The following is a 27083-nucleotide window of genomic DNA, read 5'->3' on the forward strand; positions in this document are numbered from 1 at the left end:
CCAATCTCATCTTGCATCCGAGCAGGTTCGGTGCTGGCTCCTGCTTCCAAACAAAATGCTGCTATCTTTTCCCACCAGAGTGGTATCTATTGATCTACTTGCATTTTTAGGTTGCTTTGAACTGCTATGTGTGCAGGACTAGGGGCAAATGATAGGAGCTCACTCCACCATCTGGTTCTAGTTCACCCCTGTGGTTTGCCCTAGATAACACACATGCATGAACAAAGTGAACTGGCAAATCTTAGACTGCCAGAACTACTGGTGAAAAGCATTGTAGCTTTCCCTGGCTATATGTGCTTAAATAAAAAAAATAAGACCCTTTACTTTCTTTTTCCCCTTTTTAAATTCCATTTTGTATATTACTTTATTTTTCTTTCTGAGAAAATTTTCAATAATATTGTAAAAATGGTAATATCAATTAATGAAAATAGATAAAAATAAATAATAATTATTTATTTAATAATAACTAATAAAAACAAACAGAAGAAATAATGTACACCCATAACAAAGGATACATATATCATGAAGGAAGAGGAAACAATTGTTTAATGCCAACCTACCATAAGCAGAAGTGGGTTTCAATTTTATTTGCTACCGGTTCACTCGCGGGTTATTATGTGCTCGCAACGCTTCTGCGCGCACACAGAAGCTTCTGCACATGGGACAGAGACGTCCGGGCGGGTGAGCAGAGAGCCTACCACCACCACCGCTACCGGTTCGCCCAATCCGGGATCAACTGATAGCAACCCACCACTGACTATAAGGCCTTGGAAAACTGTGTTTTTAATGATTTGTGGGCTAACATCAGGATGAGATCCTTATATACATTCCAATCAATGGCCATGTTTGACCAAGGAAACCAGACTCAAACCAATTCTGCTTGATCTTACTAGATAGGCAGAAAGTACTACAGATGGCTTATAAATTATAAATCAGACCCTATAAATTAGAGGACTTTATAGGTAAAATCAACATGTTGAATTGCACTTGGAAGCCAATTGGAAAGCAAGTTTTTAAATATTGAGACATGTGGGCATAATGTAGTAGACCCATCACTATCTACACTGCTATATTCTGAACCACTTCCAATTATTGAGTGGACTTCAGTGAATATATCAGTATAGGTAGTCCTCATTTAGTGACCACAATTAGGACCAATAATTTGACTGTTCACTGTACAAAGCAATTGTGTTTGGAAGAGTTAGTGATAAAACGAAACCAGGCCATCAAGGAAAATGATTTCTGAACACTATCAAAGCTGACACCAGCCAGAGCATAGAAAACAAAGAAATAGTGCAAAATCAGAAGATGTGGGAAGACCCATAGAATCACCAAGAGTCAGATTCAACTTAATGGATAAAATCATCATCAATTTGACTGTTAAGTGTAGCATTGAATTGAAAGCATGACTATTAGAGGTAGTCCTCGACTTACAACAGTTTGTTTAGGGACCATTCAAAGTTACAACGGCATTGAAAAATGTGACTTATGACCTTTTTTCACAGTTACAATCTTTGTAGCATCCTCATGATCATGTGATCAAAATTCAGATGCTTGGCAATTAGTTCATATTTAGGACAGTTGCTGTGCCCCAAGATCGTGTGATCTTCTTTTGCGACCTTCTGACAAGCAAAGTCAATGGGGAAGCCAGATTCACTTAACAACCGGGTTACTAAATTATCAACAGAAGTGATTTACTTAACAACTAAGGAAAGTAAAGTCTTAAAATGGGGCAAAACTCATTTAACAAATGTCTCACTTACCAATAGAAATTTTAGGCTCAGTTGTGGTAGTAAGTCAAGAATCACCTGTAGTTATGATCTTACTTCAGCTTTCCTTAGCTTTACAGACCTGCAGAGGTTGTAGATTACTCACAATTATTTTTTTATCACCATCATAACTAGGAATGGTCAGTTGCTGACTAAGGCAGCTTTTTGGAGTATAAGATGGACTCCCCCCCAAAAAAGTGGGTGAAAGTTGTGTTGAGTCTTATACACTGAATGTTGCCAAAACCTCGCCCACCTGCCGGTCCCCACCCTTCGACCATTTTCAGGCCAAAAATGCAATGCGCAGAGGCTGAAAAACAGGGTGTGGAGGTGGCAATCGGTGGCGATGTGCTGTGGTAATCCCCGCAGCCTGGAAAAGAAGGCATGGAGAGGCCAAAAATGCGATGTGCGGAGGTGGCAATGGGCTGTGGTAAACCCTGCAACCTGGAACAGGTCTAAAAGAAGGCATGGAGAGGCCGAAAATGCGATGTGTGGAGGCGGCATTGGGCTGTGGTAATCCCTGCAGCCTGGAGCATCTTTTTTTTTTTTGAATTTTTTTTTTTATTTTTAAACAAAACAAAACATAAAACAACCATCATCCCTTACAATTATAGATAGTGTGTCGATCGGTTACAATTCTTTTGTGCTTAATCCCATATCCAAAATTAACAGGTTATTTAATTTCTCTTATTTGACAATTTATTATATCCCTTTATGGTATTATTCTCATTTAACAATTATTTAACAATGGCTTGTCTCCCATAAAAAACCGCTTCATATATTTTATTATTGCATTTATTTCATATTTCATACTTCATTTCCATGCTTTATTATCTAGCCATTGATAAAATAAATCCCATATCATATAATATTGTTTATCTTCCTGTTCTTTAATTTCAAATATCAGTTTACTTATTTCAGCACATTCCATAACTTTCTTAATAACTTCATCTTCAGTAGGTATTTTCTCCTTTTTCCAATTTTTACCAAATACAATTCTAGCCGCTGTTAAAACATTCACTATTAAATATCTCAGTTCTTTATTATATGTTTCTGGTAAAATCCCTAATAAAAATATCTCAGGTTAAAAGTCAATGTGTTTCTTCGTCATTTTTTCCAACCATGTGTGGATTTTAGTCCAATATCTTTTAGCTTCTACACATGTCCACCACATATGGTAATATGAGCCTGGAGTCTGATGATATTTCCAACATTTCTCTGATTTGTTCTTGAACATTCTGGCTATTCTCATCGGGGGTAAATGCCACCTGTAAAACATCTTATACAAATTCTCCTTATATGCTGTTGACATTGTCATTTTATAATTTTGCAACCACAATTTTTGCCATTTTTCTAAATCAATCCCATGACCAAAATTTTTCCCCCATGCAATCATTGTTTCTTTAACTTGTTCTTCCAATTTTCCTTCTAATAAATAACCATACAATTTTTTAATTAGATAGTCATCAGAACCTGTTAAAATTTTATCTAAATTAGTCAAGTTATTGTAAAAACCCTCTGTCTTTATCTTTATCTTTATCATATCTAGACTGTATTTGCATATATGAAAACCAATCCATTTTTATCTCTTGTTCTTCTAATTCTTGCTTCGATTTAAGTTCACCCTTTTCATTCAATAATTCACTATATCTAACAATATGTTCCTTTCTAAATGTTATTGAATATGAGAATGCTTCAATGGTGGATAACCAGATTGGAATTTTTAAATAATGATGTCTTTTAATCTTCTCCCTATTTGATAACAAAGACTCTCGTATAACATGTCTTCTAAAATACCCCTGTGTTTTTGTACTCTTGTACCATAAGAAAGCATGCCAACCCAGCAGCAAGTCATGTCCTTCTAAAGTCAACAATCTAATATTTCTTAACAATATCCATTCTTTAATCCATATCAAATTACTAGCTTGGTAATATAATTCTCAGTCCGGTAAACCAAAACCTCCTCTTAGCCTGGAACATCTTATTGATGGTATTCTGGGAGGCCAATCCAACTGCCAATCAGCTGCTCAGGCTGAATCAGGCTGCAATAACATGCTGAAGCTGACCAGGCTTTTTGCTGTTTGCTGCAAGGATGCTATCCAGATGAATACTGATGGATGCTGGTAGGCAGAGGCAGAATTTTTTTTCTTCTTTTCCTCCCCAAAAACGAATATGCTTTTTATACTCCAGAGTGTCTTAAATTGTGAAAAATATGGGTATATCATTCATCCACTGCTCAGGACCTGGGTACTTGCGGGACCGCCTACTACCACCAATAGCCTCCCACCGGCCAGTACGCTCCCACAGAGGGGGGCTCCTCCGGGTGCCGTCGGCCAAACAATGCTGACTGGTGGCCCCCCAGGGGGAGAGCCTTCTCTGTGGGGGCACCTACTATCTGGAACCAGCTCCCCCCGGAGATACAGAAGATCCCGGATCTGCGCACCTTCCGCCGCGCCTTAAAGACCTTTTTATTTCACCAGGCGGGCCTGGCCTAATTTGCTCCCTCTTTTATAAAAGATTTTTAAATTTTTAATATTTTTTAGTATTTTATATATTCAAATTTTAAAATTGGTTTTAAATTGATTGGGGTTTTAAATTTGTTTGGGCCAAAACTATTTAATTTGATTTTAATTCTACTTTTAAATTTTGTATGTATGTATTTTATTGTTTGGCTGTGCACCGCCCTGAGTCCTTCGGGAGTAGGGCAGTATAGAAATCAAATAAAATAAATAAATAAATAAATAAATAAATAAATAAATAAATAAATAAATAAATAAATAATATACCATTCATTGTTTCTTGCCTTTCAGTAACTGCCTCTTATTGTTCAGATCAGGCCTCAGAAGAAGAATAAAACATTTTGGGAAACAGATGCAACCCAATAACCCCGCACTAGAAGATAATATGGAAAAGATCTCCACAGCCACCATGTATTTTCCCTTGGTACTCAGATATGTTGGAAAAAAGGACATCCAGACACTACAAAAACACAAGAGGCTGAAGAAGATAAACTTGGTCTCATTAAAACTGTTTGGTAAATGCCGGGATAGAAAAGCCACACTGAAACCAACAATAGCAAGGAAAAGAAGGTAGAGTAAGACACAATAAAACATGAGAGTAGAGCCTTCATTACATCCCAGAATGATTTTATCTGCCACTAAATTCATATCAGCATCTGGATATGGGGGTGAGGTTATAAGCCATACAGTACAGACAAGGACTTGAATGAGGGAACAAGAAACAACAATGTAATTATCTAATTGTTTGCCCAGCCATCTCTTCATCTTGGATCCTGGCATTGAAGCCATGAAAACGATCACCACGATGATGGTTTTGGCCAATATACAAGAAATGGCTACTGAGAAGACAATCCCAAAAGCAGGTTGTTGGAAAAGGCAGGTGACCTTTTCAGGTTGTCCAATGAATAATAAACTGCAAAGGAATGAGAGCACAAGGGAGACGAGGAGAAGGTAGGTGATGTTCCGGTTGTTGGCCTTGACTATGGGAGTGTCCTGGTATTTGATGAAGATCCCAAGTACCACAGTAGCAATGCAAGCAAAGACAATTGCTGTAATGGCCAAACTGGTCCCTAATGGGTCTTCATAAGACAGGAAAGTTATGTGTTTTGGAAGGCACAAGTCATGCTTGTTATTTGGATACTGTCCTTCTGGGCATGATAAACAATCATCCATGTCTGCAAAAGAAAATGCTATTGTTGCAGTGTGGAAGATTCTACATGAATCAAGGCATGATTAATATCGACTGAAGAGAGACGTTTAGCAAAATGGTTAATGCTTAATGCTTTAATGGGAGGCTCTCTAAGAATTATTTTTATTATTTTATTTATTGAATTTCTACACTATCCATCTCACCTAAATGATTCTGGGCAAATTACAACATAATAAAATAAAATATAATGTTATATATGTAAAGAAAGGAGCAAACATCCTGCGAGCTCCGGAACTTAAGATTTAAAAATTTAAAAATAATTAAAATTTTATTTAACTAAACTTTCATCAGCCATCTGCTGACATCGTCAGAGTATTAAACTACCATTACAGACATCTCTGCCTTTATATGCCATTAATCAATTTGGCCCTTGCGCATGTAATAGGCCCTTCCAGCTGTCTCCCACTTGTAATCAGCTGTGTTGTTTTTGCTGTCGTTATGCTGGATGATGGAGGCTTAATTCCTACTGTTTCCTCCCTCCTAGCTTGCTTATCAGTGGGGGATGATGTTAGTCTGTCAGCCATTGCAATTTGCTGCCTTGTCCAGAGATGTCTGTAATGGTAGTTTAATACTCTGATGATGTCAGCAGATGGCTGACGAAAGCTTAGTTAAATAAAATTTTAATTATTTTAAAATTTTAAAATCTTAAATTCTGGAGCTCGCAGGATGTATGCTTCTTTCTTTACTAATATATCTGGAACTCATATTTTTAGAATAGTTTGTAATATATATATATATATATATTAAAAGTTATTGACTTTAAATTGGCTAAAGTTGTAAAGCTATTGGGAAATTCTTTAACATAGTGATTGAAAGTGCATAGAATTGACTGAATTCAAATTGACCTTTACTTTTTTCCCTTTCTGATTAATCTGAATAGTCAAAGTGATGCAAAATTGGATCAATGTAATTTTGCAATTGTCATAATACATCATAAATTTCAGCAGATTAAATTAGGGTTGTGTTTACACCCATAGATATGGGGAAAGTAGAAGTATGCAGATAAGAATACATATATATCATTGGAAAGAGCCAATATCCAAACAAATAATTTGATTGAGTGTAAAAACACATCAACCTTAATTCTCATAGCCCAGGGATGGCTAACCTTTTTGATGTTGCGTGCCAAAAGCAGGGGGAGGGCAGGGGGGTTGTGTGCACACATGCCCACACCCATAATTCAATGCAACCCCCCAACACTCACCCCGCTTTTGGTATGCAATGGCACAGTGGGCCCAGTAGGCCCGTTGTTTGCCCTCCCGAGGCTCCCGAGGCTTTCTTGGCCTGGGGAGGGCAAAAATGGCCTTCCCCAACCCCCGCGGAGGCCCTCCAGAGGCCGGAAACAGCCCATTTCCCAACTTACAGTGGGCCTGGAAGGCCCGAAAAATAGCTGGCCAACCTGCACATGCGCTCTGAAGCTGAGCTAGGGCAATGCTCGCGTGCCCACAGATATGGCTCTGTGTGCCACCTGTGGCACACGTGCCATAGCTTCACCAACACGTTCATAGCCTGTGCTTTCTCATAGGGTCTTGACTTTGTTTTATCACTGTCTATTTGGCCAATATCTATTTTGTGGCTTAGAGTACAAAGTTCCTTGTTTCTCAAATTCCTGGGAGGATATTAAGGAATAAGACAGGAAGTTTTGTTTTATTTCACTCATCTAAACATTTTTTCCCCTTATACAATTAGAACAGTTTCTCTTGAATACCCTTCCACCCTCATATGCATGGACCAATTATTCCTTTAAAGACAATACAACTTACTTTTATGATTTGTAATCCTTCCTTCTGGACATGGAAGGCACTCGTAGCAACAATATGGCTTTCCTTCTATTTTGGCCCTACTAGAACCAGGATTGCAATTATCATTACACACAGAAAGAGGTCTTTCCTGAATGAAAAAGAAGAACAGAATTGGTTTGGAGCTATTTGCATGCTATGATTGATTGTTTTTTGTCAATAAGACATACATGCCATGAAGGAATTGCTCTAGACTAGCCAAACCCAAATCCTGCAACCATTGTTCATATGTTTTAGTCTCCAGGCCTTTAACCATCTTAGTTGCTCTTATACATCTTCAAATATATGAAAATGATATACCATCAATTCTTCAAGCTACATTGGTCGCTCTGGTGAATGATCTCTGGCGGGCCCGGAATGGGGGTTATTCCTCCATCCTAGTCCTACTTGACCTCTCAGCGGCTTTTGATACCATTGACCATGGTATCCTACTGCTATGACTTGGGGGGTGGGGGGTGGGGGGTACTGTTTTGCAGTGGTTCTCCTCCTACCTCTCGGGTCTACACAGTTTGTCTGGGTGGGGGGACAGAGATCCTCCCCGAAGCCCCTCACTTGTGGGGTGCCTCAGGGGTTGGTTCTCTCCCCCTTGCTCTTTAACATCTATATGAAGCTGCTGGGGGTGAGGTATCATCAGTATGCTGATGATACCCAGCTTTACATCTCCACCCCAGACCAACCCAGAGATGCCCTTTCTGTGATGATTAAGTGCCTGGAGGTGGTACGGGTCTGGATGGGTAGGAACAGGCTCAGACTCAACCCCTCCAAGAGGTTGAGGCTGTGGTTGCCAGCATCTCATGGTCTAGTGGCCCCATCACTCTTGATGGGAGGGAGTTGCTTATTCCCTCTGAAAAGGTTCACATTCTAGGCGTCCTCCTGGATTCATGGCTGTCCTTAGTGGACCATCTGACGGCCGTGACCAGGGGGGCTTTTGCACAGGTTCGCCTGGTGTGCCAGTTACGCCCTTTCCTAGACAGGGATGCCCCCTATAGAGTCACCCAAGCTCTTGTTATCTCTCGTTTGGACTATTGCAATGCCCTCTACATGGGGCTGCCCTTGGGGTGTACCCGGAGGCTCCAGCTGGTCCAGAATGTGGCCGCGCAGGTTGTTATGGGAGCTTCCTGTTACTCCCGTGTTACACCTCTCCTGCACAAGCTGCACTGGTTACCAGTGGTCCTTCAGATCCGCTTCAAAGTACTGGTACTTACCTATGAAGCCCTACATGGCATGGGCCTGGGGTACTTGCAGGACCACTTTCTGCCTGCCTCCCACCGCCCTGTGCACTCACATAAGACTGCCCTCCTCCAGGTGCCATCGGCCAGACAATGTTGGCTGGTGGCGCCCAGGATGAGGGCGTCCTCTGTGGGTGCACCAACCCTCTGGAATGGGTTACTAAGGGGCTCCGGATGGCCCCCAACCTCTGCTCTTTCCGCTGTGACCTGAAGACATGGCTATTCCAACAAATTTGCTGATCTGATGGGTGATTTTTAATTGGGAGATTTTAATTGATTATTTTAGTAGCTATTTTTATTGTTTTTATCATTTTAATTTCTGTGAGCCGCCCCGAGTCCTTTGGGAGAAGGGCGGCATATAAGTATAAGAAAAATAAATTAAAAAATAAATAAAATACGTATTCAGCACATTTCTGTAGTTAAGTTTTGAGCTAATATGGGCAAGAATAACCATCTGAAGGATTTACCAGTTATGGATAGGCACAACTGATGCACAAGATGAACTTTTGTAAACCCTCCTGGCCACTGCGGCTACATCAGTAAAATGTCCAAAGATGCATACTAGTCTCTACACAAAATATATACTGTACCTGGTTAAATCTTGTGGGCCATGTAATGGAACCCTCCTGCATGTTGAATGTTTTGGAAGAGAAAGAATTTGGGTCCACCCATCCAACTTTGACTTTTGTAAATGTGTTATTTGAGTAAGTGACCCAGTTGAAGATATCAAATCCTCCATTAATATGCCCATTGTCATCAAAGGAAATATTTTCTCCAACACTGTTTTTAAATAAAGTATTTCTCAAAAATTTATGGAGCTAAATTGGGGACAAGGTAGAGAGACAATGAAGTCATGTCCAGTCAAAAAAAAAAAAAAGTAAAATCATTTCACATTTGTATGGATGGTACCTGCCATGGCTGTTCATGTAGTCCTTTTTGCCTTATCTCTTTTATCTTTGCTCTCTGTTTTGACTTGGATGAAGTTACTGCATGCAAAGCATGTGCCATAATGTAAACTGCATTGTAGATGCTGTAACTGTGGCCAGACATGCTTGTGTCAAACACGGTCCCAGGCAGAGTCTCCAGCTTTTCCTCCCCAGTGCAGATCTTCTCATGTCTCTCCTCTACGGTGGAGTTTGAGAAATCACAATTAAAAGCATCTTTCCAGAAGATCCTGATAAACCCATCCCTATTTTCTGAGAGAGGGTTTCTTTCCTTCAGAAATTTCTGGAATCCTGTAGGATAGTTTGTGTGAACAGCAAATGATAGAGCCCCATGGAGGAAATGTAGGTCCCAATGTCTGATAAAACCAGGAGATGCAAAATCCATCTGTGCTGTCATAATCCACACTCGACTTTCAAATGATACACCATAAAATTTTGCAAAAACGAACATTAACCTTAAGATACTAATAGTATGTATTTCACCTTGTATAATAACAGTATTGGCAGTACTTCCTGTGACCATACGTGAAGTCCCAAACCATTCCATTGATGTTTCAGCAACATGACTTGAAAAAGATATTTGGGGTATTTTTTCTAAGAAGTCTACACAGATTCCCTTCTGAGAGTAGATGGGAAGTATATTCTGTACAAATAAATCTCCATTGTCATCATTTGAAGCAATCACACCAATCCAGGTCCACTTGAAATGCAGGAGTAATTCAAGAATGCCCATATAGTGATGGGTCACATTTGGAAACATCTGGTGGAAGAAATCTTTGGTTTTCTCATTTACTACTGGAGAAGATCCATAAATGATCTTAGGATAGAAATACATGGGAAAAGGTGAGGCATCGTTACAATCAGTCTTGTGATAGATTCTACTGAAAGATAAGGCATTGGAAAAAAGGTTTTCTCTCCATTCCTCTCTATGTTACATTTAGCTGAGTTTAGTCTATTTCTTATTGTAAAAGAGAGTAAAATATGCCTTTCCCAAAAATCTATTTTGAATACTAGAATGGCAAGGAATAATATGGTTTTCAAAGTCCTTAAAAAAATATTTTGCAGCACATGAGTTCCTGGGATAAGAGTATGGATTGACTTACAGATGAGAAGATATGGAATGACCTCATTTATTACCTTCTGATGATAGATTAAACAACCATCAAATCGTTACAAGAAAAAAAAAGTCAGAAACTTTCCATTTTCTAATAGTCAAGCCCAAAATTATACTTAAGTTTAAGGAATCTTGTTCTTCCTCATGGTATTTCAATGCATACAACTCACCTGTGGAATTTTATAAGCACTTAAGATGTTTGTCATGTGGAGGCAAACTTGAGAATTAGGTCCCCCAATGACTCCCACAATGTTATTTTGAATATCACATTTGTAGTTGGGGATGAATTTGTCCTTTGTGGATAGAAGTTCCATTGAGGCAAGGTAGGTCCATTTTGCAAAAAAGTGGCTATTTAAAATGTGGAAGCCTAAACTCACATTGGGTAAGAGTTGGGTATTCTCACTGATTTCCTTCACAGCAAATACCAAGGCCAGGATGTGCTGGTAATTCTGAATGAATAGCCTATATCAAAGAAAGAGCTTCAGGCTAGGGTTTTTTTCTATATGGTAACACTCATTCTACCTAGACACAGCACTATGAAAATTGACCTACTAAAAATAAGGCACTTCAAGTCAACTTCATGGAACTAAGTAGAAAACTCCTAACAGTTTGAGCAATCAACCAATGGAATGACTTGCCTTCTGAAATTGTGGGTGCTCCATCACTGAAGGCTTTCAGAAAGACAATCACTTATCTGAAACAGCTTGAAATGGGGGTTGGACAAGAAGATCTCAAAGATACTTCCAACTTTATTATTCTATGTTCTAGTTTTTAGAAATTATGATATTTTGACACACAGAGCTAGATTCCAAAAATATTTTGTTCTTAAATACCAATGTTCAGTTGTATATAAAAGACAACAGTGGCCAAAATTGTGGAAACCTTTTGGGAAAAGTGTATTTTCAAAAATTAGTTAATAACACCACTTTTTTTTTGAGTAGTACCATAAAATTATATATCAATGGAAAGATAATTGAATCAAGAATGTAATGCAATAACTTTTATGAAGGATTTGCTATTAAAATAGCAGTTACAGTATAAAGAAGAAAAGTGAAACACGTAGAAAAAAATGAGCTATACAAAAATTATCACCATAGAGAAAACGATATATACAAAAATTATCACGTCAGTTAATACATAGATGGGTAACCTTTAGCATGAATTACAGCCTTACAATGTCTTCCCATGGAGTGAACCAAGTCTTTTAGTTCTGCAGCTGTTATAATGTGAAACCAAGATTGAATGACTGCTTCTATTAACTGGGTTTTATTGGTGGGTCGCTTCTGACTAACATGTTTCTTTAGTCGGCTCCATAGATTTTCAGTTGGGTTAAGGTCTGGCTATTCCCAGGCCATTCCAGTAGTTGAATATGATTATCTTGAAACTCAGAAGAAAAAAAAAGTGGTGTTATTAGCCATCAAACCTGAAAAACCTACACTTTTCGCAAAAGGTTTCCACAGTTTTGACCACTACTGTATTGAAAAGATATCATATTTAGAGATAGTACGGGGCTCCTGATTGAAAACCTGCCTCATGGTTTCTTTGAGGTCTTTCACTTTTTCAATGTTTCAAAATAATTGGAGCAATCAACCTCATTTACTGTAGAAAGGTTCTGTAATGAAGGGCAGTATGGTGTCCTTGCACTTCAGTTAGATGAAAACTGTGTCTTACCATTCGTGGTGCTATCATGTCTCCCATAATCTACAGCTTTTTTTATCCTCCAATTGAATTCATTGAATTTAATGAACTTGGCAGCTATTGCTACCAATATTAAAACTCTATTAGAACTATCTAATAGTTCTGACAATGACCAAATCAGGTTCCAACCAAAAAATTCAGAAAATTTTTAAATCTGGTCAAGAACAGATATTCAGGTGGTGATTAAAAATGGCCACGGCCAATTTCCCACTCCACACCATTTTTTTTGTAAGCGCCAAACAACAGTGACCTTGTGTGGCTGCTGTATTAATTTTGGTTAAGTTTGGTTCACAACCAAATCATATTGCAAGAAAAGTTATGGAATGAATTATGGTCGTCACCAGAGCTTCTACTGTACTTACTCAACTACTTACACAAGGTCATCAAAACTTTCCTCTGAAGGCCGCTTCTGAAAACTGATTGGGCTCAAAAAAATGTAGATCTGAGAGAAAATGCCTGCAATGATGAAATCACCTGGCTGGTAATACTTGTGGAGAATAGAAAGAGGTTCACCAACAGGACACTTAGCAATAGAAACCTTACTTGAAGCATGAGGAAGAGTCACAATAACTATGATCAGGACCACAAATAACACCACTTTGTCTGAGAGATTTCCTGCCTTGTTCCAAATTGTCTGCCCCATCATTCAAATGTGAATGTTGGAAATCAAAAGGTAACATTCATCTTCTCCAAGAATGTTGCTAGAACTCTGCAGCATTGACCAACAATGATCACAGTGGTGTATTTCTACCTGCCTCTACTATCACTTCTATATGAGACATAAAGCATTAGTATGGATAACTGTTGAATTATCCTATTGTCCATAGGGAATATTTAAAGGCCTGTAAAAATAACATTAATTATGGTTATTTCATAATTGTAGTGGGATGGAGAAATAAATACCATGGAATTGGAATTATGAGATCTAAAATAAGTCCAGATTTCATCATGTTTATGTTTCTCACAACTCAGCTGGCATCTTCCCAATTTTATTCATTGAAATAACAAGAGACAAGTCAAGGGATGAAATCCAAAATTTTTCACTACAGGTTCTGTGGGCATGGCTTGGTGGGCATGGCAGGAGAAGGATACTGGCATGTGAAAACTAGGGGGTTGAAGGGTCTTTTACTCAAATTTTTAGTTAAATTTTTAAGAGGTTCTAAGGAGGGGGAGGGTTTGATTGGAATGCGGGTTGTGGGCATGGGGGATAGCCCACTAAGGGGAGGGGCGGGCCTGGCAAGAAAGCACGGCATGGGGGTGGGGATCCCGGGGTTGAGGGGGGAGTCAGAGTTTGTCCGGATAGTGCTTTGAACATCACTACCATGAGTGGGAGGGGTAGATATGGTGGGAGCAGGGGGCCATATCGAGTCAGGGGAGTGCAAACCTGCTCTTTATGAGCGGTGGTGCACTCCGGCCCCTAAGGCTCCACCCATTCCCCAGGTTGCACAGACCGTCAGGGCCCGGCCCTCCGGCTGATGCTGTGGAATTCCAGATCCGTAGTAAATAAAGCCCCCTTCATCTGTGACTTAATTGGTGAGGGGGGAGGGTATTACGGAGACCTGGTTGGGCCAGGAGGGGGGGTTCCCCTCGTGGAAATGTGCCCACCAGGTTTCCTTGCATTCCATCGGCCGAGGTCACAGGGCAGGGGCGGGGGAGTAGCGGTTATTATTAAAGAAGGTCTGAGACCGAGGGAGGCCACTGTTCCTCAGACGGCCGGCTGTGAGTCCCTCCTTGTGAAGTGGGGTCATGGGGTTCAGATGGGCTTGCTGATCAAGTACCTGGCTCCCTGCCACGTGGCAGCAGCTGTGCCCGAGCTCCTCGACGTTATCACCGCAGTGGCGGTTGATACCTCCAGACTTATGGTCATGGGGGATTTCAACCTGCCATCTGTGGGTGAGACATCAGAGGTGGCTTGGGAGTTCATGGCTTCCATGACAGCTATGGACCTGACCCAGTTAATTCATGGCCCTACCTGGACCTGATTTTTGTCTCTGGATAGTGGTTGAGTGATCTTGAGATAGGGGATATAGTCACCGAGCCCTTGTCATGGTTGGATCACTCTCTCTTCGCCTGGACCTTTGAATCGCTATACCCCATCTCAGGGAGGCAGAGCCGGTAAGATGGTTCCACCCCAGGCGCCTGATGGAACCTGATAGATTCCAGATGGAGCTTGGGCCATTTCCTGAGGCTCTGGCACACACCTTGACTAGGGATCTAGTGGCCACCTGGGATAGGGCGGCCACTGGAGCTCTGGATCAGGTCATGCCTTTGCAGCCTCTGACCCGGCGCCGATCTCACCTAGCTCCTTGGTTCACTGAGGAGCTGAGGGAGATGAAGCGCCGAAAAAGACACCTAGAGAGTAGTTGGAGGGCCAGTCTTTCTGAATCTGACTGGACACTGGTAAGATCTCATATTAAGAATTACCTAGTGGCAATAAAAGCAGCAAAATGTACATATTTTGCTGCTCTTATTGAGTCATCAGATAATCGCCCGGCCGCTCTGTTTAGGGTGACCCACTCCCGGCTCCACCAGGAATCACGGGAGGACCCCTTGGAGGGTAGAGCTGAGGATTTTGTTCAATATCTGTATGACAAAATCACTCAGATTCGGGAAGATCTGGACTCTGACTGGGTAGTTCCAGGGGGGTTGACTGAGGCAGGTCTTGAGAATGTTATCTGGAATGAGTTTGATCCTGTGACCCCCGATGACGTGGACAGGATTCTGGGTGGACAGAATGTGACCACATGTTTATTGGACCCGTGCCCCTCCTGGTTAGTGCTGGCTTCCCGGGAGGTGACGCGAGGCTGGCTCCAGGGGATTATAAATGCTTCGTTGGGTGAGGGTGACTTCCCCGCCGCCTTGAAATCCCTTTGTGTTGGGGTGACTCAGTAGAGCTGAGCTAGCCAGATGATGCTTACACAGAGTTCGCAGCAGATATTTTTTCTTTGTGCCCTGATAGAGAAACATCTGCCACTGTCTAGGATCAAACTCACAACCTTCTGAACAGGATGCAAGCATATTCACCTCTAAGCCACTTTCTCGCTCTTTGGAGACATAAATTCTCAGTATAAAAGTTTTGGTCTAATGAAAAATAATTTTAATTTCAACAAATCTATATGATGCAAGTCAACTTGCAAGCATTTCTTTCTTATTTATTTATTTATTTATTTATTTATTTATTTATTTATTTATTTATTTATTTATGTGTTTGTTTGTTTGTTTGTTTATTTCCTTTTCTCCGGCCTCTATGTCAAGATAAATTACAACGTCTTCCTTGATTTGATGGACAATTTAGGAATGACTGGCATATGGAGGGAGAAAAATGGCAATTCAAAAGTACACCTACTTTTCTGAAAGGCATAAATTTTTTAACAGAATGAGCATCAAAGAATTTAACTACAAATGCATAGATTGTGAGACAACGTTATCAATGACACAGCTATGTTTTCAGTATGATTCTAATATCCCTCTGAGCTTCAAATATTCCAGAATCGAAAACTGACCCAAACTAGAATTGACAAAGTCTAAATGTTACCATACAAGGACAGATTAGTATAAATAAGTGTTTCTTTCTTGCATATGGAACAGTGGTGAAATTCATTTTTTTTTACTACTGGTTCTGTGGGTGTGGCTTGGTGAGCATGACATGGCTGGGTTTGCATGGCAGGGGAAGGATACTGCAAAATCTCCATTCCCACCCCACTCCAGAGGAAGGATACTGCAAAATCTCTATACCCTCCCCACTCCAGAGGAAGGATACTGCAAAATCTCCATTCCCTCCCCACTCCAGGGAAAGGATATTGCAAAATCTCCATTGCCCCCCCACTCTGGGGCCAGCCAGAGATGTTATTTGCCAGTTCTCCGAACTACTCAAAATTTCCGCTAACATTTCTCCAGAACCTGTTGAATTTCACCCCTGATATGGAACTTTTAAATCTTTTAAAATCTTTTTATTGATTAATCATTTTTAGGATTTAACTTCATATGGTAATTACAGTACAGACCTGTCTCTTATTATTTCAATGAATAAGATTGGGAAGATGCCAGATGAGTTGTGAGAAACATAAACATGATAAAATCTGGACTTATTTTAGATCTCATAATTTCAATTCCATGGTATTTATTTCTCCATCCCACTACAATTATGAAATAACCATAATTAATGTTATTTTTACAGGCCTTTAAATATTCCCTATGGACAATAGGATAATTCAACAGTTATGCATACTAATGCCTTATGTCTCATACAGAAGTGATAGTAGAGGCAGGTAGAAATACACCACTGTGATCATTGTTGGTCAATGTTGCAGAGTTCTAGCAACATTCTTGGAGAAGATGAATGTTGCCTTTTGATTTCCAACATTCACATTTGAATGACGGAGCAGACAATTTGGAACAAGGCAGGAAATCTCTCAGACAAAATGGTAATATCCATGGCCCTGATCATAGTTATTGTGACTCTTCCTCATGCCTCAAGTAAGGTTTCTATTGCTAAGTGTCCTGTTGGTGAACCTCTTCCTATTCTCCACAAGTATTACCAGCCAGGTGATTTCATCATTGCAGGCATTTTCTCTCAGATCTACATTTTTTTGAGTCCAATGAGTTTTCAGAAGCAGCCTTCAGAGGAGAGTTTTGATGACCATGTGTAAGTAGTTGAATAAGTAAGTAGTTTATTTGCAAATAAAATGCATGTTATCTTTAACCTAGATAACATTTTCCAATTATTTATGTGATCTATATTTAAATCTATAATTTGGGGACAGAGACGAGGAAGGAAACAGAATATTATAAAAAATGTGTTCAATCATTTATGCAATTGTGTCCTCATTTGGTGATTTTCAATTCTTGAACTCTGCTGAAGGGGATTGCAAGATTCTTAGAGATGCAACCATATATAGGTATGTAGAAGTACAAAGTTGGATCATTGCGGGGGATCAACTATTTGGTTCTCATATTAGTAGGGTCAGCTGGAACACTAATTAAATTCAATGAATTCAATTGAAGCATAAAAATACAAAAGCTGTAGATTATGAGAGAGATGATAGGACCGTGAAAGGTAAGAGGTAACATCTTTAGTCTAATTGAAATGCAAGAATACCATACTTCCCATCATCATATAAGTTTTCTACAGTAAATGAGGTTGATTGCTCTACCTCTAATATCAAAAGATTGCAAAAGTGAAAGCCATCAAGGAAACTATGAGTCATGTTTTGATGCAGGAGCCCCATACTGTCTCTAAATATGGATATGTACAATAGAATAGAATAGAATTCTTTATTGGCCAAGTGTGATTGGGCATACAAGGAATTTCTCTTGGTGCTTGGAATTTGTCAACTGAACATTGCTATATTGTAATATTTTTGGAATCTAGCTTTGTTTGTCAAACTACCATAATTTCCAAAATGTAGACCAGAGAACAGAGAATAATAATGTTGGAAGTACCTTGGAGTTCTTCTAGCCTACCCTCCTGCTCAAGCTATTTCAGATAAATGGTTGTCCATTCTCTTTCTGAAAGTCTTCAGCAATGGAGCACCCACAACTGCTGAAGGAAAACCTTTCCACTGGTTGATTGCTCTCAGTGTTCGGAAATTTCTCCTTACTTCCATGGAGTTGACTTGAAGTGTATTATTTTCACAGCACTATTTTTGGTAGAATGAGGGTTACCATCTAAAAAAAATACCTAGCCTGAAACTCTTTTTTTAATATATATAGGGTATTGACTCAGAATTACCAACACATCCTGGCCTTGGTATTTGCTGTGAAGGAAATCAGTGAGAATACCCAACTCTTACCCAATGTGAGTTTGGGCTTCCACATTTTAAATAGCCACTTTTTTGCAAAATGGACCTACCTTGCCTCGATGGAACTTCTATCCACAAAGGACAAATTCATCCCCAACTACAAATGTGATATTCAAAATAACATTGTGGGAGTCATTGGGGGACCTAATTCTCAAGTTTGTCTCTACATGACAAACATCTTAAGCGCTTATAAAATTCCACAGGTTAGTTGTACGTGTCAAAAACCATGAGGAAGAACAAGGTTCCTTAAATTTAAGTATGATTTTGGGCCTGGCTATTAGAAAATGGAAAGCTTCTGACTTTTTTTCCTGTAACAACTTGATGGTTGTTTAATCTATGTTTGTAATGTGAAGGATCAGAAGGTAATAAATGAGGTCATTCCATATCTTCTCATCTGTAAGTCAATCCATACTCTTATCCCAGGAACTCATGTGCTGCAAAATATTTTTTTGAAGGACTTTGAAAACCATATTATTCCTTGCCATTCAAGTATTCAAGATAGATTTTGAGAAGGCATATTTTACATTCTTTTACAATAAGAAGTATACAAATTTCAGCTAAATGTAACATAGAGAGGAATGGAGAGAAAACCTTGTTCTAATGCCTTCTCTTGCTGTTGAATCTATCATAATACTGATTGTCATGCTGTCTCACCTTTTCCTATGTATTTCTATCCTAAGATCAGTTATGGCTCTTTTCCAGTAATAAATGACCAAACCAAAGATTTCGTCCACCAGATGTTTCCAAATGTGACCCATCACTATATGGGCATTCTTGAATTACTCCTGCATTTCAAGTGGACTTGGATTGGTGTGCTTGCTTCAAATGGTGACAATGCAGATTTATTTGTACAGGATATACTTCCCATCTACTCTCAGAAGGGAATCTGTGTAGACTTCTTAGAAAAATTACCCGAAATATCTTTTTCAAGTCATATTCCTGAGAGAGGAATCAAATGGTCTGAGACTTCTCATATGGTCACAGGTAGTACTGCCAATACTGTTATTATACAAGGTGAAATACATACTATTAGTTTCTTAAGGTCAATGTTTGTTTTTGCACAATTTTATGGTGTATCATTTGAGAGTCGAGTGTGGATTATGACAGCCCAGATGGATTTTGCATCTCCTGGTTTTATCAGACATTGGGACCTAAATTTCCTCCATGGGGCTTTATCATTTGCTGTTCACACAAACTATCCTAGTGGATTCCACAAATTTCTGAAGGAAAGAAATCCTCTCTCAGAAAATAGGGATGGGTTTATCAGGATCTTCTGGAAAGATGCTTTTAATTGTGATTTCTCATATTCCACCCTAGAGGAGAGACATGAGAAGATCTGCACTGGGGAGGAAAAGCTGGAGACTCTGCCTGGGACTGTGTTTGACACAAGCATGTCTGGCCACAGTTATAGCATCTACAATGCAGTTTACATTATGGCACATGCTTTGCATTCAGTAACCTCATCCAAGTCAAAACAGAGAGTAAGGATGAAAAAGATAAGACAAAAAGGACTTCATGAACAGCCATGGCAGGTACTCTCCATTTAAATGTGAAATGGTTTTACTTTTTTTTTTTCCAGACTAGAGATGACTTCATTTTCTCTCTTCCTTCTCCCCAATTTAGCTCCATAAATTTTTGAGAAATACTTTCTTTAAAAACAGTGTTGGAGAGAACATTTCCTTTGATGACAATGGGCATATCAATGCAGGATTTGATATTTTCAACTGGGTCACTTACTCAAATAACACATTTACAAAAGTCAAAATTGGATGGGTGGACCCAAATTCTTTCTCTTCCAAAACATTCAACATGCAGGAGGGTTCCATTACATGGCCCATGAGATTTAACCAGGTACAGTATATATTTTGAATAGATTTGTAGATAGTTCAATCCTCATTTTGAATGTTTAAAAAGTAGTTCCTTGCATGTCTACTTAAATAGCATAGTCAGTATGCACTCTTTAGGATTTGGAAACAGTGGTTTAAATTAAATATGTTACTTGTCCCAATCAGTGTGGCCAGGAGGAGGTTGCCCGTGCAAACTTTAATTTATGGGATGCCTCTGGGCTCAACACTCTTACCTGTCCTGCTTAACATCCTACCATTATAGCTAACATTGTTTCATAAAGTCTCACTCTCATGCCTTCAAGCAAGGCATATAAAAGGCATATAAAACAACAAACCAGCCATTTTGTATCTGTGTTTCAGTAAGAGCAATTCCTTCATGGCATGTATGTCTTATTGACAAAAATCATAGCACGCCAATAGCTCCAAACCTATTCTTCATTTTGTTCTTCACTTTCTTTCAGGAAAGACCTATTTCTGTCTGTAATGATAATTGTAATCCTGGTTCTAGTAGGGTTACAATAGAAGGAAAGCCATATTGTTGCTACGAGTGCCTTCCATGTCCAGAAGGAAGGATTACAAATCATAAAGGTAAATTGTATTGTCTTTAAAGGATTACTTGGTCCATGCAAATGAGTTTGAAAGGGTATTCAAGAGAATGTGTTCTAATTGTATAAGGGGAAAAATATTTAGATGAGTTACATAAAACCAAACTTCCCTCCACCGCCACCACCTCCTCCTCCTCCTCTGTCTTCTTCTTCTTCTTCTTCTTCTTCTTCTTCTTCTTCTTCTTCTTCTTCTTCTTCTTCTTCTTCTTCTTCTTCTTCTTCTTCTTCTTCTTCTTCTTCTTCTTCTTCTTCTTCTTTTTCTTCATATCCTGCCAGGGATTTGAGAAACAAGGAACTTTATATTCTAAGCCATAAAACAGATGTTGTCCTAATGGATGGTGATAAAACCAGGTCAAGACCCTATGAGAAAGCATTGGTTATGAGCACTAAGGTTGATGTGCTGCTACACCCAATTATTTGTTTGGATATTGGTTCTTTCCTCTTTCATATATGTATTCTTATTTGCATACAAGTAGTTTCATCCTACCAATGGGTGTAAACAAAACCCTAATTTAGTCTGCTGAAATTTATGATGTATCATAACAATTGCAAAATTACATTGATCCAATTTTGCATCAGTTTGCTTTCATTCACTATGTTAAAGAATTTATTTCTTAATATTTCCCAACAGCTTTACAACTTATTTTTATTTTATTATGTTGCTATAATTTGCCCAGAATCATTTAGGTGAGAAGCACAGTGTAGCAATTCAATAAATAAAATAATAAAAATAATTCTTAGGCAGACGCCCATTGAAATATTATGCATTAACCATTTTGCTAAACTCTCTTCAGTCAATATTAATTGACTGAGTCATATAGACAATCATTAATTGTCTTGATTCATGTAGAATCTTCCACACAGTAATAATAGCATTTTCTTTTTCAGACATGGATGATTGCTTCCCATGCCCAGAAGGACAGTATCCAAATAACAAGCATGACTTGTGTCTTCCAAAACACATAACTTTCCTGTCTTATGAAGATCCATTAGGGACCAGTTTGGCCATTACAGCAATTGTCTTTGCTTGCATTGCCACTGTGGTACTTGGGATATTCATCAAATACCAGGACACTCCCATAGTCAAGGCCAACAACCGGAACATCACCTACCTTCTCCTCGTCTCCCTTGTGCTCTCATTCCTTTGCAGTTTATTATTCATTGGACAACCTGAAAAGGTCACCTGCCTTTTCCAACAACCTGCTTTTGGGATTGTCTTCTCAGTAGCCATTTCTTGTATATTGGCCAAAACCATCATCGTGGTGATCGTATTCATGGCTTCAGTGCCAGGATCCAAGATGAAGAGATGGCTGGGCAAACAATTAGATAATTACATTGTTGTTTCTTGTTCCCTCATTCAAGTCCTTGTCTGTACTGTATGGCTTATAACCTCACCCCCATATCCAGATGCTGATATGAATTTAGTGGCAGATGAAATCATCCTGGGATGTAACGAAGGCTCTACTCTCATGTTTTATTGTGTCTTACTCTACCTTCTTTTCCTTGCTGTTGTTGGTTTCAGTGTGGCTTTTCTATCCCAGAATTTGCCAAACTCTTTTAATGAGACCAAATTTATCTTCTTCAGCCTTTTGTGTTTTTGTAGTGTGTGGCTGTCGTTCTTTCCAACATATCTGAGTACCAAGGGAAAATACATGGTGGCTGTGGAGATCTTTTCCATATTATCTTCCAGTGCAGGATTATTGGGCTGCATCTGTTTTCCCAAATGTTTTATTATTCTTCTGAGACCTCACCTGAACAATAAGAGGGAGTTACTAAAAGGCAAGAAACAATGAATGGTATATTATGAATGATATAGTTGTTGTTTAGCAACTGCTTTAGTCAGAAACTGACCATTCCAAGTTATGATGGTGATTAAAAAAACAATTGTGAGTAATCTACAACCTCTAAAGGTCTGTAAAGCAAAGGAAAGTTGAAGTAAGATTATAAATACAGATAGCCTTTGACTTACTGTCACAACTGAGCCCAAAATTTCTGTTGGTAAGTGAGACATTTGTTAAGTGAGTTTTGCCACATTTTATGACTGTTCTTGTCATAGATGTTAATCACTGCAGTTGATAGGTTAGTAACCCAGTTGTTAAGTGAATCTGGCTGCCCCATTGACTTTGCTTGTCAGAAGGTTGTAAAAGGTGATCTTATGAGCTTGGGGGACAGCAATGGTCATAAATATGAACTAGTTGCCAAGCATCTGAATTTTGATTACATGATCATGGATTGCTACAAAGATTGTAAATGTGAAAAATGGTCATAAGCCACATTTTTCAATGCCATTGTAACTTTGAATAGTCATGAAACAAACAGTTGTAAGACAAGAACTATCTGTATAGTCATGGTTTCAATTAGTGACTGCTTCACTTAATAACCAAATTGATGATGATATTATCTATTCAGTTGAATCCGATTGATGGTGTTTCTATAGGTCTCTCCACATCTTCTGATCTTTTACTATTTCTTTATTTTCTATGCTCCGGCTGGTGTTAGCTTTGATAGTGTCCAACAATCATTTTCTTTTATGGTTTCCTCTTATCACTAAGTCTTCCAAATATAATTGCTTTCCACAGTGTACAATCAAATTATTGGTCCTAACCCTGATGCTATTTCACAAATCTTTAAAAACACAGTTTTACAATGCCTTGTGTTAGGTTGGCATTGAACAATTATTGCCTCTTCTTTGGTGATATATGTATCCTTTGTTATGGATGTACATTATTTCTTCTCTCTGTTTTATTGTTCTATTTTCATTCATTGATATTAGCATTTTTATAATACTATTGAAATTTTTCTCAGAAAGAAAACTAAAGTAATATAGAAAATGGAATTAAAAAAGGAAAAAAAAGAAAGTGAAGGGTTTTATTTTTTTATTATTTTTATTTAAGCACATACTGTATAGCCAGAGAAAGCTTCAATGCTTTTAACCAGTAGTTCTGGCAGTCTAAGATTTGTCAGTTCACTTTGTTCATGCATGCGTGTTATCTAGGGCAAACCACAGGTAGTGCAGAGAGAGCTCCTCTCATTCTCATTCTATGTAAATCCCTTTATGGCTTGGTGTCAACCAGAGACAACTTCTTCTGAGAGATGACAAACAACATTTTCCTACCTGAGAATAGAATAGAATAGAATAGAATAGAATAGAATAGAATAGAATAGAATAGAATAGAATAGAATAGAATAGAATAGAATAGAGCAGAGCAGAGCAGAGCAGAACCGAACAGAACCGAACAGGAGCTGGAAAGGATTTTGGGGGTCTTCTAATCTAGCCCCGTGCTCAAGCAGGAGAACCTATACCATTTCAGATAAGTGACTGCCTAGTCTTTTCTTAAAAACATCCAGTGATAAAGCACCCACGATTTAAGAAGGCAAGCTGTTCCACTGGTTAATTGTCCTCACTCTTAAGAAGTTTCTCCAGGTTGCTTCTCTCTCTGATTAGTTTCCAACCATGGGGCCTGCTATTCTGAATTGGTGATAATCTCAAATGTAATAATAACAAATATAATGGCAATAATAACCTGAACATGATTGTCAAGAGACACAGTTTAAGTGGATTGAGGACTGTCAATAGACTTTGTAAGGTTCCCATTTGCAATTAAAGTTAACCTATGATTTTTATCTTAAAGTATGAACTTTCCATCCTTTTGACACAAATACAAATAGTTTTTTAGGTCTTTAGCTAAGAATCTAGAAAGACAATAAAATGTTGGGATGAGTGATACAAGTCCCAGAATGAATTGGTTCCTTCTATATGGTGTGTCTATACCATTCCTATCAATGTTTTGGTCACAAAAAAAATTTGGTCAAAAAAATTTGGACCACATCCTGGACATAAATTGTTTCAACTTCTACCCTCAAAAAGACACTATAGGGCACTGCACACCAAAACAACTAGACACAAGGACAGGTTTTTTCCCCAAATGCCATCACACTGCTTAACAACTAATTCCCACAACAGTGTCAAATAATTTACTAAGACTGTATTATTATTATTATTATTATTATTATTATTATTATTATTATTATTATTATTATTATTATTATTATTATTTTCCTTACTAGTATCTATCACTTATTACTATAACCATGGGGTTGTATTTTTCAATTTATATTGTTTTTATTTGTTTCCTAGTACAATTTGATAGCTTATTAGTAACCTTGACTTTCACTAAGTGTTGTATCTTTTTATTCGTGATGAATGTATTTTATCCTCCTTATGTACACTGCGAGCATATACACCTAAGACAAATTCCTTGTGTGTCCAATCACACTTGGCCAATAAATAATTCTATTCTATTCTATTCTATTCTATTCTATTCTATTCTATTCTATTCTATTCTATTCTATTCTATGTGTAACATTGCTCATAGTAAATGCAGCACCACCAATCCTCTGCCTATCCTTCCCAAGCAATATCACTCAAGGAACATCAACATTGCTGGCATCATTTCTCAGCTCTACCTGTTTCAAATGATGATGGACTTCAAGACACCTCCTTCTAGCAACCTCATTGAGGATAGTATGTAAGTATTCAGGGAGAAATGGCCAAAGGGATATATGTAAAATAGTCTGAATTTCAATGAGTGTTAAGAGCATTGTTTGAATGTTTATAGATGCCAAGATATAGAGTGTGTCATTTGGTCCTGAGGGATCTGTAGAGTGAAAAATATTCTCAAAGATTTTTTTTCTCACCATCAGCTTTGATGGTGTCCAGCAATCACATTCTTTGATAGCCTGGTTTTCTTTTACCACTAACTCTTCCAAATATAATTGCTTTCTTCGGTGATTCTTAACAATTAGTAAGATTAAATAATGATAATAATGTGTTTTCCAAACCAGTCATCAACAAAAGACCTCTAAAACATTGACATGTGTTAACATATATAAAAATCAACATGCTCATTTCAACTCTTTAAAAGTAAAGAAAATCCCATTTAAATGCATAATGTAGTCCTGATATCCTAACATAAACAAAATTTTAAAAAAATCAAATTTACTGTGACAAAAAGAGATCACTTCTCCCTTAGAAAAAACAACATACACCTAAGTGTAAAACCTGATTCTGTAATGACTCTAGGGAGCTAAAGTACAGAAGCAGGAAGCATTAAAAGCATTTTTTCAGTGAACCTCTGAACTAACACATATAGTTGTTGTGCAGTAACTATGTTGTGTCTGACTTCGCGACCCCATGGACCATAGCAGAGTGTTTCCCTCTCTTCCCCTGTCTCTTGAAGTTTACCCAACTTCATGTTCATAGCATCGATAACATTATCAAACTAACACAGAAAGTTTAATATGTGCAGGTCTTGATCTTCTGCTCTGGGTTGCAAGCTCTCTAGGATAGATGAGTTACTTAGAGAATTATGCATCCAATGAATCCTTCCTAGGGTCTAATATATCTACTGGCTTTTCCTCAGAGTTCATTTACTCTATTCACTAGTCCTTTATGTGGCAGAAAATGCTGTCTTGACCCTGCTAGAAGAAAATGGGTTGGAATAAGGTAAGTCATCCAAAGAACAAACAGGGCAAATTGCCTGGAGCAGAAGCACAGTTTACTCGAGAGTTTAACTTTAGCAATTAATGGTTGCAACATAAATTTCAGTTCTCAAGTGGTGAAATCTGAACAGGTTTGCCAATGGTTTGCAGGCCACATATGCATATGCATGTGTAGTGTGCACCAAAAGCATGCTGCACACATGCATGCACAGTGCACACCAAAGATATGCTTCGCACGGAAAAAGAAGACTTCACTAGGTATGTAGAACAGCAAGTGGGGGGAACAGCTGTGCCGTGCGATTTAGCTTCATAAATATAATATATAAACTGCGTGACACAAATGATTCTCGGAAATATCGGTTTGGATGATCCGGTAGCTTTTTTTAACTACTGGTTCAACCGAATCAGTAGCTTTTATCACTATCGGTTCACCCGAATCGGGGTGAACCAGTAGCATTTCACCCCGGCTTTATACCTTTTTTTTGTTCCTCCAAGGCACAGAACCCACTAACCTCAAGGAAGTATTGGAAACTGCAATTAGCTTGGATGGGCAAATATGCATAGTGGTTAGGTACCCTGCTGGGCTTGTAAGTTTTCTTCCACTCATTTACCATATCAACTTCCTGCTTAATTTACATTGAGGCTGAAGTGGGTAATCAGAGGAAAGGAACTTTTGTTTATCTTGAAATGAATGTTTATCACCTTTGGTCAGTCTCAAATTCTTTATCAAATCAATTTCTCATTATTGGAAATAGTTGTGAGGAACAAGGAAAGATTGAATGGCAGATTCCTTCCCACATCATCATGGCTTATCTTCCTTCCAGTGGAAGAATGCAACCAAATACCCTATTTTTTCCTCTATAAGATGCCCCCATGAGTAAGACTCCCTCATGTTTCATTGAGAGTAAGTAAGCACACTACAAGCCTTCACTGTGCAGGAACCATCTTATTAGAGAGTGAGTAATACAAGAACAGGAAATGCATCACAGGAACAAAAGAGATGAAACCTAGAGTGGCAATGTGATACAAGAAACAACTACAATAGGGAG

General features: G+C 38.6%; 2 protein-coding genes across 2 annotated transcripts; one reads left to right on the top strand and one right to left on the bottom strand.

Annotated features, from left to right (window-relative positions):
* Positions 1 to 4555: 4555 nt before the first annotated feature.
* Positions 4556 to 12922, bottom strand: LOC117673033 (vomeronasal type-2 receptor 26-like). The gene is made up of 5 exons (XM_087893442.1): positions 12654 to 12922; positions 10752 to 11043; positions 9433 to 10284; positions 7259 to 7385; positions 4556 to 5460 (listed from the first exon to the last, which is right to left on the bottom strand). Exons 1-5 carry the CDS (start codon positions 12920 to 12922, stop codon positions 4556 to 4558), a joined length of 2445 nt encoding a protein of 814 aa, XP_087749568.1.
* Positions 12923 to 16700: 3778 nt separating this feature from the next.
* LOC117673031 (vomeronasal type-2 receptor 26-like) lies at positions 16701 to 22325 on the top strand. Its single transcript, XM_034430167.2, has 5 exons — positions 16701 to 16924; positions 17992 to 18283; positions 18761 to 19612; positions 20389 to 20515; positions 21421 to 22325. The coding sequence occupies exons 1-5, from the start codon at positions 16701 to 16703 to the stop codon at positions 22323 to 22325; spliced, it is 2400 nt and encodes a 799-aa protein (XP_034286058.1).
* The last annotated feature ends 4758 nt before the right edge of the window (positions 22326 to 27083 follow it).

Source organism: Pantherophis guttatus, chromosome 4 (assembly GCF_059756535.1).
Source record: "Pantherophis guttatus breed Tessera chromosome 4, ASM5975653v1, whole genome shotgun sequence".
NCBI lineage: Eukaryota > Metazoa > Chordata > Lepidosauria > Squamata > Colubridae > Pantherophis > Pantherophis guttatus.